We start from the raw sequence: 12,937 nt of genomic DNA, 5'->3' as shown, positions 1-12,937 counted from the left end.
CCCTTTAGGATATAGTACTAACTTCAGTCACAGCAACTACTGCAGCAGTATCCTAAATTATTCCAAAGTAGTCTGCACCAACTGAGAAGGCTCTGATGCAGGATTTTAGTGTTCACCTCCCAAGACTGTTGATCTCTAAGAGCTGTCCAAGATTTTAATCAGGGTCATTTAACACTTTCAAGATTGTTGGGTGTGAAAAGCTGTGTATCCATCTTCCTAGAGACTGGCTCAGAAGACCTTCAAAAGATTCTATAGTTAGATATACAGACATTTCTGAAGAAGAAAATGGCAACATTTCAGTGCTGAGGGAAGCTACTGTATTGTCAAGCCCAGTGAACAGCTGACCTACTTGGTAAAAATAAGGGTGTCATAGAGAAAGAACAGTAATACTAAAAGAACCACTACCTCACCACAAATGATCTGAATTTTGATTGAATTACTGGCTGCCAATATGCCAATACATAACAGTATGTAGAACAGAGGGAAAAAAAACAACAAACCACACACTTAAAACTGTATGATTCAGTCATCTTTGAAAAAAAAAATTATTACCAAGGAAAATTATTGGTACTTCAAATACAGCAGCCTAGAACTATTGGGATAAAATATCAACTTATTACTTCCACCCCAATCCATCAGACATGCAAAACTTATATATACAAATCTCAAAATGTAGTCTTTCCACCAGCTTCTGTGCAAAACAACAGAAGCTGCATTCCACTTCAATTTGAACTACACTTAGAACTTCCATATGTATTTTCATCTTCAGATACACACATTAACATAAAAACAAAATTTTAAAAAGGCAAGGTTCATTATCAGTGTTAGAAAATAACAATCTTGCCAGCCACCTTCTCTCTGGAAAACTGGATATGTTTAAACAATGTTTGAGGAAAACAGCTTTCATCAAAAAAGATTACCAATATTAACTCAAAATAAATTAAGTTTTCATTGTTTCTCAGATTTCCACTTTAGATTTTAGGCAAAGTAATTTCTATTTAGGAAAACCAACCAAAGAAAAACCTTTTAACTTAGATTGGTTCTGCAATTCTACCAACCTGTGCAACTCTTCAGTTTTTTCTTCAGTAGGGCCCGTGGTTAATAAGCAGTGTCGAAGGATGGCAGCCATGTAACGAAATTGATGAGATTCATTCTATATAAATATAAATTATGAAGATATTTTTTCATTTTGAAGATTGCAAGTGAGGGTTTCAGGTCACTAGAATAATAAAAGTTAAAGATGGAAAATACCTATTAGATCATAACATCCATCCCTATCAATAAAAGGACTGTACCTTAGTGTTCACTGAATGCTTAATGTTACATAACTCTCATAAGCTGGCTTTGAATCAGGCCTTGTAAAACTCACTGGGGAGCTTTTTCCAGTTAAATCAGCCTTCATTACTAGAAAACCCAGTTACAAGTGATTGCTCAATTCCATACTGCTATTTCTAACATACCACTCTCTTCCTCCTTGCACTTGCATCAGGCCATCTCTTTATCCATTTAGATTACGTACGTTCATTTAATTTGTCTTCTCTTCATTTACGCCTTTTGCTGCCAAGTTTCATTCCCTCCACCCAGTCTGTCTCTTTTTCTAATTCCCTTGTTTCTGCTCCTTTGATACCTTTCTTCTGTTCCATTAATAACTTCTCAGCAACCTCACTTGCCTTACCTTTTCCTCTCTCCAAGCAATCCCCCCTTCCAATCTCCCACCAGAATGCAGCCACACAAAAGTACACCAGGAACTGCAACCACTTAACTGTATCATTGTCCTCACCCTTTTTCAACAGCTCTTCTTGGCATTTATCATATGTGCTGGAGTCTTTGACCTGGCACAAAGCATCCAATCCATCTTTTGTAGCATCAGCATCCAAATTTGCCAACTGTACCACCTGCAGCTCTTGTCTGGCTTCGCTACTTTAAAACCATCTCCAGTCATTAAGGAAGGATCTTGTTTAGCTTTCCACCCACGTGCCCAACCTCTCTGCTCTCCTTTTATTTTCCATGTGTTGTGCTGTTTAGAATCTCTTCAAATTCTGCATCTTCAGCCCACTTCATTAACATGCCTTTCACTCTTCTTCCAGACCATTAAAATTGCCACTGGAATATTCACTAAGCAGAATGTCACCTAACATATCTGGCTAACAGCCACTAAAAAGTTCTTTAATTTAAAAGTTCTCTGCTTTCAGGGATTCCTATATCTAAGCTTTATCTCAAAATGCACACAAGCTTCTCCCGCCCTGAGATGTCTTAAACTCTCATTAAAAAAAAAAAAAACAAACCAAAAAAACATAAAAATGCTGCACACATGCTTGGGATGTTAAGGAGAAGACAGTGAGCTGAGCTTTACAACTCTCCAGATTCAGTATTTTTAAGTAAACCAACTTCCAGATAGCAAGAGCTTACTTCTCAAGAGGTGAACATGTAATACAGTTTCTTTTTCCAACTTTCCATATAACTGTGTTACATGCTTTTTTACCTCCAGAACAACCACTTGTCTATACAAAGAACTTTGACAAAGACACTTCTAATAAGGGTCCAAGTCATGAATATAAACAGAAGAAAGAAACCTCACTTTCTTTATATTTCCTTGAAATTCAAATATTAGCTTCTCTGACCCCTCCAATACTTCATCTTAAATTCCAGGATTTTTAATTCAGCATATCCTTGAGACATTAAAGCAAAGAATAAACTTCCAACTTTGATCAAGTTTAACATTCTTTACAGTTATAATTGTCTGATTTGCAGTTTAGTCCAACGCACTAAAGAAAACTATTTGCAAGTTTTAGCTACTGTAGAATTTTGATCAGCTTTATCTGCTGCATATTTACCATGTCTAGTGAAAAGTAAATAACACTGTTCTAGACACTATGACGTGGACTAAAAAGAAAGGTTCCCTATATAATTCTTCCGCTTTAGCACAGGCTCAGGTTATTCAGCAAAGTTACCCCTGTAATTTCTGTTTATAAATTTAAGGATGTAACACATAGGAAGCATATTTATCTAAGGAATAATAAAAAAAATCTGACTTAATAATGAAAACAAACAAAGATAAACCTCATTCATAAGATATAACAATGAAAGTGTATTTGGTTCTCATATTGGATGTCATATTAAAAGATCATGTTTAAATTCAAAGCTGGTGTTGGGAGGATGGACAAAGATATTTGCAAGAGCAGCACTCTATCATCAGAGTTATTTGTTACAAATCAGAGTTGATGTACCTATCATGCAACAGAAAAACTAGGCAGTCCTCTCAGCTTTATCTACTGCCCTATTGCCATAGTCCACAAACTCCAGAGACGTATCCATCTGGTACACTTTAGGGAAAGAAGTTTTTCCTAGCCATATGTAACACGAACAATATTTATTAGTGACCAACATTTATTTTCTTCTGGAAATCTAACACTTCTATAAAATAGCATTTTTTGCATTTGAAAACATATAGTTTTAACTTGCATTAGGCATGCCAAGCTGTTCTCCCATTACATAGAAAATGCATGGATATGATTTTCTGCCCGAGTAGGAACAGGAACAACAATTGCCTCCTGCGTATCCACCCGCTGGTTCCTGCAGGCTAAACAAAAGCAATTGAAAAAAGCACTTCAGCTAAGCCTTACCTTGCTGTGGACATTCCAACTGTCAAGTGTTACATTAAATAGAGCCTTTAGTGCCTCAATGGCACAATCTGTCTCTTGCAAAGATAGAGGAGGCCTGTCACGATCTTCTGCTGCTTTATATTCTTCTGTCCATCTTACACTCAGGGAACTCTCCAAAGCCTGAGTCAAAACCTGCACCCCTTGTAGCTCCTGACGCAGCTGTGCTCTAATATCTGTGTGCAGAAGTGACAAGAGGAAGAGGAGACGCAAATCAAAGCATTTAATGTCATCAACCAGCTGCTGGTCCTTACATTTCTGAAGAAGATTGCAGAGCATCGCTGCAAGATTCAGTTCCAAACTGAGCTTCTGTGCAACTGAACTATTAAAAACTATGTTACAGAGGCATTTTAAGGCTTCTACTATCACAGGAAATTCAGATACTCTCTCCAGAGGATCTTCCACAGTGTCCAGCTTTGCTAGCTTCATAAGGATCTGCATGTTCCTCTTTGTGGTTACAGGCACTAAAACCTTCTTGTCCCTTGAGAGAATCCGGAGAGCCCCCAGGCAGGCAACTTGACATGAAGTTTTTGTGTCTTTTTCAAGGATGTTTAGAATTCCCTCACACAGTTTCTAGGCAAATGCAACAAAGAAAAAAGGAACAGTTTTAGTGTGAAAATATTGGCAGCGATAAGCTAACCTTCCATGTAACTTTTGAGGTTTTATCTAATTAGAGAAACTAGGTACTCCATATTAGCACTTCAAAATATGAACTGTTACCAAAGGCCTTCAGAGAGCACCAAAAACAGCTTTCCTCATGGACACAATCCAAATACATTAACACTTGCAAAAGCATTAAGCCAAAATGGCAGCTGCTACCCACCACTGCCAGTTACAGTATCATGACTAAAAACTCCAGAAGAATAACAAAATAGAAAGAAGTGAAAGCTTTTAAAAATGTCAAAGTACAACAGTCACGCCTTCAGCACCTGCAGAATTTTAAGTTAAGGTTGTTACAGTCAGGAGGCTGGGAGAAGCAGAAACCAAAATAACTGCTACTTCACATACAAGGATTAGTACTCCCTGTTTGGTAACAGCTCTAATTTGTGTGGCCACTTCAACCTCATCGACAGACTTTTTCCATTTTAAGTATGATTCTCAGAAATAACACCTCTGACACAGAAACATAAAGCAGTTTTACTTGAAGGCAGACTGTAGCCAGACTGGAGCAGTTTTACCAAACCAGCAAAGCTGCTGCTTTATCAACACAGATTGTTCTTGATGTCAGAATAGTTCATGGATTCCTTATACCAACAGGACTGCAGGGGTAAAAAAAAAAAATCACATAAATGAAGCATGAGAAAATACAACACTCCAGTAATCTGCAGGTCAGAACTGTAACATCTGAATTACAGAAGTATTACCTTTCATAAGACAGAAATGGACAACCAATCAATTAAACAAGAGAAAAGAGAGGCCAAAAGAGACTGCTTGATGTGAGAGGACTCCCATGGGTTTTTATTGCCTTATGCCCAAGAAAATACTACTACTCATGGGTACTAGAGTCAGAAGTGTAGTCACAAAGAAGTTCCCAACACAACAGAAACTGCACTGTAACTCCTAGGACATGGCTCCTCCATGCTCCTCTCCTCCTCAGCTTGGTGTCTTTACTACCAACATGAATAAATTATCAAAGAAGCCAGAGCAGCCACTGAGTTGAAGAGCCCTAGTGCAGAAGTCTACTTAGGACCCCAAATTAATATTGTGATCCCAGGCAGTCTGCGTCAAGAAAGTGATTACAAAACACATAGGAATGCTAGTAAAGTATAAAATGGTTCTTGGGGAATGGCCTCTGGAATTCCACTTTCCACCGTCACCATCACAATGAAAAGGTGAGGAGCACAGAAGCCCATGACCCTGACACAAAGCTGAAAACAAAGGTTCCACTTGGGACATCTAAGCCAGTATTATTTCTGTGTCGACCTACAATTAAAGCAAAAATTAAAAAAATAACAACAAAGATCAAGTCTAAAGCGCATCTAGAACAAACACTCCAGAAGAATATGGGAGAAAACATTTCTTTTAACTTCAACAATGTTAAAAGAAAAGCTGTAAACAATGTCAAACAGTAGGAACTCACAATATGATTTCTAGTATGCTTGTCCTGAGGTTAAGCCTACCCAAAAGCACCACCCAGACAATCAAGATCTTGACTGCACTTCCACAGCCATGACTAGACTAATCCAGTAGGAGCTTGAAAACAAGGAATGAGCCCCACCTCTTATCACATAGGCAACATGAGAAAACTATCAGAATATTAGAGACACTACAACACTAAAAACCCCACATGTGACCGCCTGTTTAGGCACATAGGTATTTATTGTGGCTGGAAAAAGATACTCAAGTACAGAGTCCTCAGAGCTCTTCACCACTAACCTAATGCAGCTCACACAGATCTGCACAACTCCCTGACTTAAGCATGTATGCTAGACGTTTTTAAAAATGTCCAAAACAAAAAAATCACCAGTCTAGATCCACAGTCAAATTAGTCACAGCTTGACTTTTTTCTAACCTTTCTGTTGCTGAGAGTTTTCCATACAATTGACTCTGCTTTGCAAGCTGAAGTGTACAGTCTGTTTGGTTTTGAGGAATAACACACAACCGAATGGACAGTCCACAGAACTTCAGAAAAATGCTAGTTTATTTTGTGCTAGGCACTTTTCAACTAGACTTAGCAGCTTTTATCTTCCTTGTTGGTAACAGCTGCTACAAAGTGGTCTGTAACAATTTATCCAAATTCTGAACACTCATTTGATTACAGACAGACCAGGCCACTTAAATTCTGACTTTTTTCTGTAAGTTTTACCCACCTGCTGCTATGAAAGTGTCACTGCAAAATGTCAAAAGAACTGCAGGAGGGATCCCAAAGGGAACCAACCTCCTTCTGACTTACTAGGAGAGGTGGAAGTCTTAACCTTCCCTCTATACAGTAAATGACATGCAATTTAATTAAAAAATATAAAATCACCTCTTGCCCTCAAATCTTAGTGAAACACAGCATCAGAAGTCTTAACTCTGAATAGTTGTACTAAAGATAGATATTAAATAGAACTTTTTTTTGAGATTTAGCAATCTGCTTACAGCTTAACTGCTGACAAAGTTCTCTGGAGTTAAGACCCAGTGAGCCATCAAGAGTGATTTGAGAGGGATCAGCAATTCGTTAGGATATCTGTGACAGTGAACCACTGCTGGCTGATCCCAAGAGCCACCAACAGCTCAGGAAAAGCTAGAGTATCTGATTATAATGGCAGAATTATCCATGCAAAGATTAACCCTATTAGGAAATGGACTTGGAGACAATTAAAACCAAATGCCATACAGCATATTTTCTGTTTTGGCCTTAATGGTACAAGGGAAATGATGCACAGAGAGCAGAGAAACAGGAAGAGATGTGACCACAACAACATTATCAGGATTTTCATTTTCTTTAGGTGGTGCTCCTTCTACCAGCCCATAACCCATTATTAGCATGGCATAAACTAAGGGGCACAAATTTCATTTATGTGGTTGGAAACAACAGCAAGTGAAAATTCAGACAGGAAGGTACCTCCCCCTTCCAGTTTCAGGGGCTTTGTTGCTACCCTTTAGGTCACCATAAGATTTTAACATTTCTTTGTTTGGATTCTAGCACTTCTGTTCTTCATAGAATCCAAACAACATCAGGTAACATTTTAACTTTCATCAACCATGCTACAGCAAGCAGTGTTTATGTACTTTTTCACAGACTCAAGTCAGCTTCCAGTTTTAACTTTTTTTATTGTAAAATCCATTAACTTCTCTGAAATTCAAGATTTCTTAGCTTTTGTGCTAATAGTAAGATTAACAGAACAATGCACACTGTTCCTTTTGTCTATGCTGTAGTGTTAAATCTTGTGTTAGAACAGGAAGGCCAGAAAAACCCATTTGTCATCTTAACAAACTATTAACCCATTTTGGTCCTTCATCTTGACAGCATAAAGTCTTGATGCTAAGAAGCAGCACAACCCAGTAGGAAAAAACCTCTCCTGAGATACAAGAGACCTGTGTTTTCTCACTTGCTCAGCCACAGACCTGCTTTGTGGCTTTGGGCCAATATAATTTCTTTGCTTCCATTATCTTCCATTATCTTTGTTCACAGGCTGATTAGGCTGGGGAAGGAAAGGGGAGCACAACTCTTCAGTTTCTATGTATAAGTGTCTATTAGGTTTCAGAGCTAAGCATCCACGGCAGTGAGAAAGTAAGCCCAAGAATATTGAAATGTTAGTTACAACTTTCATTTCTCTGGAAGTCAAGACAATATTTACATAATATGTGTCATCAAGTGTGCTGAATAACAGGACAATGAGATAGCCTCCTCTGAGAAGGCTGTGCCAAATTTTTCCTAGTCTTTGTGGACAGATGTGGGTGGGGAGGGAAGGTGTATACTTGTACTCCTGAGGATTCAGCTTGCTTTACTTTGAGCACTTCATTGCTGAGCCCGCACTGACAGTGGGAGGTTGGCTGTTTGGCAGGAGCCTGCCAGCTCTGACACGGCACAGCTCCAAGCTGAAGGTTTGAACATGTGAGAGCACGACAATTCTGCAGGTGAGGTGAGGAGCACACTGAGCAATGCCTGTTGTCAGAACTGGTGGGTTAAACACTTGCTTCAGAGTCACAGAAAGGTGAAACCCTGCACAGCTGCACTCACAGCAGCCCCTGCTCACCCCACTGGACAGGGAGGAGGAAAACCCTTTCATCCTCTGAAATCCCATGGTGAAAGGAGGATGCTAAAAGGAGAGACAGGTTTCATGAACCTTAGAGGTTGCAGTAAGGGGTTGCTGGATGGGAATGGGCAGGACCAGAGAGAATTAGAACAAATGCTCAGTATTAATGAAGGATACTTAGTACTTTTTTCCTCTTGCAAACTGGTACTCCCTTAAGGGTTTTGGTGAAGTCAGAACAGTAACAAGAGCAACTAACACTAAGATACCACACGGAGTGCCCACAGGAGAACTTGAGCTTAATATTTTTACAGCACACTCACTAATAGACTTCAAAAGCTTGCCCCCAATTTACTGGGAGGAGAAAAACTGTGCCTTGGTGGCTGCAGGAACCTTCAGACCTCCCTGAACCATCAGAGCATCAACAGCACTATCTAAGGATGAAGTTCTTCTAAGATTCAGAGTGTGACAGCATCTTGCTCCATCAACATACTTCACTCCTTCCATCCGTCCAGAGTTAAAATACAGTACTGTCCACAGACTTAGAGATTATCTTCCCACATCATGAATTTAACTGGCAGAGAAAGCCCCGCAACACATTTGATATGATTTGCCACCAGCTATTTCAACACTTTGAAAACACTCAGCGATGCAAGGGGAAAAGACTGTCTTGGTGATCTTCTTCCCACTGAATTTTAGATCCATCATGTTAAAAGTGAACCTAGACAATAACTCAAGAACACTGGCCTCAAATTCTGAGGATTTCTATTAAGAGACCCAACACAGTAAGCTCGACCTAATACAGCAGAAACCAGATGCTGCAAGTACTACAAAAGGTGAAGCAGACAAAGGTGTGGAGCTGAAGAAGAAATAGTTCAGTCTTCTCAGGTAATAATATGGCTAGTACATCATATTCCTACATTTGGCTACTGCTTCCTTTTTTGCCCCTTCCTCTTGCAAACTCAGTGCCTTCATCCAAATTACAAAGCCTTATTTGCCATCTTGGACAGATTTTACTTATCTGTTATATCGCAGCAAATGGTGCTGTGGCAACTTCCAGCTGCAGAATGCTATGACCAAAGACAATCAGTGCTGAGAGACGTTTCCAGGGCACAAATAGTACTGTAATTTTCTTACCATCTGAAGTCTGTAAACAGTATAAATGCGTTGCTACTTCAGAAGCAGTATTTGACCCCAACAAAGTATAAATATTTGAAAGCAAAGCTATTAAATAAGGATCAAGTGGTCCAAAAAACCCTTTCCTTTTTGTATTAGGATGTGAGCTTGATATGAAGCACCTGCTGTGCCACAGGGAGGGAGACACTGCACCAGACAACCCTCTCCAAGGTGGCTGCCTGGTCAAGTCAATAGATACAGATACTTTTCTGGAATGGATTCCAGAACAGACCTAAAGAATCAACTGTTTGCCTCAACCATGCTATGGTGCTGTGAAGTGTTGCAGTTCCGAGGACTCAACTTTTCCCAGCAAAACACTGTGAACAACTTCTTGACTGCTTGAGACAAATACTTTAGATTTCTAAGAGCTCATTAAGCTCCTCAGAAACAACACCACTGCCTTAATTTCAGCTGCTATTTCAGAACACACTTACTTCTGGTTGGTAATTTCTATATTGTTTATACACAGAAACTGAAAACAGGCTTCCAGAAATGTGTATTTTTTTATTATTATATAACAAGTTAAGAAGGATTGGGACTGACCTGATGTGCCTGATATCTGAGTGGACCTTCCAGTACAACACAGATTGCCATCTGATTTATATCCAGAACACTCAACACCACAGGCCAAGGCAGACACATACATCATTAAACAAACAACCAGGACAAATACAAGAGGTCAGCTCACATTACCACCTTGTGTTTTTATCACAATTGTGATGTATTACAGTCCTGTGTCTATGTCCAGATAGACAAGCTTGACAGCATTACCTCTCTTCCTCTCTTCTAGAGGACACAACCTACTTTCCTCCTGGAATTCAGTATCACAAACTCACTGCTGATTTGGTTAGGCTATAGCCTAAAAGCATCATGCTTTGATAGCCATATGTCACTGCAGAACAACTTACCCAGTCCAACTAACCCAGCTTCTAGTCAAGCCATAGTTTTGGCCTTTCTATCTTTTGTATTTTCAGCACATCACTGGTGTGTAGGGGTTGCTTAAAAAAAAAAAATCCTTATACTGTATAACTTACATTCACCTCTCTAAACTCATTGTCTTTATTTGGCTTTTGCCAATTTGGTTTCTGCTCTCTTTTCCTTTCCTGTGTTCTGTAGTTGGCAATCAACTTTTCAGACTAGACATTTGCTCATTTGCAATGTAAAAAGGGATGGTAGGGATGGCGAGGGAACAGAGGTAGGAACACTAAGTCCAGACCCCAGCTGAGTTCTTCTACAGATCAAAAAGCACACACACAATCCATCAGCACGTCACTGAGCGTCAGCTTCGAGTAAAGCCACAGATAAAGCAAAGCTGAGAGGTCTTTGAGTCCTCTGTGTAACAAGGAATTGCAACTGAAGATTAAAGTACAAACTGATGGGTTTGCAAAAGACTGCCAGACTTATCATCCCACCCATTTCTAGCAGAAAAAAACATAATACCTTAAAATACTTAGATTTATCATAAGATCATGGAATGAAACGATGTGTACCCAATTTCAGACAAGTTATCCTTGCAGAAACCTTTAAGTTTATTCCAGAAATAGCAGAAACATACAGCCTCAATCACTAATGAACGATTTCTGAATAAATATGCAAATCAGCCCCAAAGTTAATTACACAACAGAAAGGAAGGGGCTTGTAATTACGTATTACACCCTAAAAATAACAACAGGAAAAAATAAAAAATTCCATGTCCAAGCTTTAAATGCAAGGTTGTGGATAGATCCCAAGGGGTATGCTAAGCCCTACCACACCTGGACAGCCCAATTCACATTTCCCAGCTTTGACACCTGACATGCACGTACCATATCTCCCTGATTACAGCCACCTTTGGAATAACAGGCTTCTGCAACCCTGTCTTCCTTACAGCTTAATAGCTTTCTTCTCTACTTATCCCTTCATCTTAATCCCTAGTGCTCTTTAAGCATCTCACACAGACAAGAAATACATCTGTCATACTGTGACCTGCTGAGAAGAGAGAAAATGGAAACATCTATTGCAAAATCTTTTCTCAGTAGATATAGAAAAGCATCTTTACCCTTATTCCTCCACCTCATCTCAAATCTGTACCCAGAAAAATAACTTATAAGCATTTCTGTAACTATTTCATTCAAGACTGGGTGCTTTGCTAGGGGAATTTCTCTTACAGAAAAAAAAGGGAATGTGTAGTCACCATGCCTCTTGGACTGAAAAAGCAAAAATTAAAATATAACTTTATACTCATCGCTTGCACCATTTCACAATGGCAGCTAAGTTAAGAGACTGCCTTTACTCTTTTATACTTCTACATTGAGGTGTGCAGCTCAGCAGCCTATTTTACTCACCTTTCTTTTTTCTTCATCTGCAGGGTCAAATTTGAAAGTGGCCCGATTCTGTAAGTAAAGACAAGAGGTTGTGTTTGTTACGTGCACAGCAGCTGCTGAGGATGTAATACCTGCAAAACTGTTCAAAACTTCAGGGGTCTGGTTAAACCCAGCCTCAGATAATGAGGCTACAACCATGTCATCCCTTTTTCCATCATCCCCAACAGCAAAAGCTTCAGCAAGTGACTCCAATGTAATTTCACAATTACTACTGGTGCAGGGCAAGCTTTAATCTGTGGGATGTGCATCAACCACCTCACACATGGCACTTGACAAGGTGAAAAATGAGAGAGATTACCTTGTGTTTTACACATACCTCATCACCCAGATTCTTCCCCAAGCAGATCTTGCTTACAAGCTTTCGACTACTGTGACTGTTCTAAACCAGAACCACCACAGCATCATCTTGCCCAGAAAACAACTAGTACAAATCAGATAAGCCTTGCTAACAGAAAATACTAGTTTGTGTTCTGGCAGCCTCCAAAACACCTTACCAAGATATTTGTTTCTCTGGTAAACAGTTTAACACAAGATAGACATGGTCTAACAGCTATTAAGCACTTCAAATAGCAGTTGGGTTTAGTTCTATGTTAGCACCCTGAAGAATGCTATTAGTGAAATATTACTCATATGGCAAAAGCTGTTCTGCCAGACAAAGAAAACAGCACTAATACCAGACAACTCTCTTAGCATTTTAAAACTTCCAATCTAAGTGATCAAGCATGACAAACAGTTTCCAAAAAAATTGAAGTCTCAATTTCTGCTTCTAATATGCAACTTGCCACATCATGCAAGTGACTGGAGAACGAAAGTGTCTTTCCATAGCACATTCATGGCCTCCTTACCTTTCATGAACCAAACTCACAATTACACAGAAAGGCCTTGGACATCTACCCAACCACCAAAGCATTAGCTGGAGCCTTGAGGATGGTAGGCAAATAATCCCCTTCTTCTCTCTTACAGGGCTCCCAACTGGACCACAGGAGTTCAGCAACATGCCAATCAAAAGCAGGTGAGCATTAAATGATGAGCAATTAACCAAGAGAACGCAACCTTGACG

General features: G+C 39.4%; 1 protein-coding gene across 1 annotated transcript in view; it reads right to left on the bottom strand.

Annotated features, from left to right (window-relative positions):
- RIC8B (RIC8 guanine nucleotide exchange factor B) overlaps positions 1 to 12,937 on the bottom strand; it is a 30,868-nt gene that overhangs the window by 15,774 nt on the left and 2,157 nt on the right. Inside the window, exons 2-4 of the mRNA XM_062491277.1 lie at positions 11,839 to 11,886; positions 3,624 to 4,232; positions 1,059 to 1,153 (exon numbers count right to left, since the gene is read on the bottom strand). Of these exons, the coding sequence (XP_062347261.1) occupies positions 1,059 to 1,153; positions 3,624 to 4,100 (572 nt within the window). The 5' untranslated portion in view covers positions 4,101 to 4,232; positions 11,839 to 11,886. The remainder of the gene's footprint in view (positions 1 to 1,058; positions 1,154 to 3,623; positions 4,233 to 11,838; positions 11,887 to 12,937) is intronic.

The sequence above is a fragment of the Cinclus cinclus genome, chromosome 4, assembly GCF_963662255.1.
Source record: "Cinclus cinclus chromosome 4, bCinCin1.1, whole genome shotgun sequence".
NCBI classification, from domain to species: domain Eukaryota; kingdom Metazoa; phylum Chordata; class Aves; order Passeriformes; family Cinclidae; genus Cinclus; species Cinclus cinclus.
The sequence above is the reverse complement of the archived record's forward strand: the minus strand, read 5'-3'. Positions and strand labels throughout refer to the sequence as shown.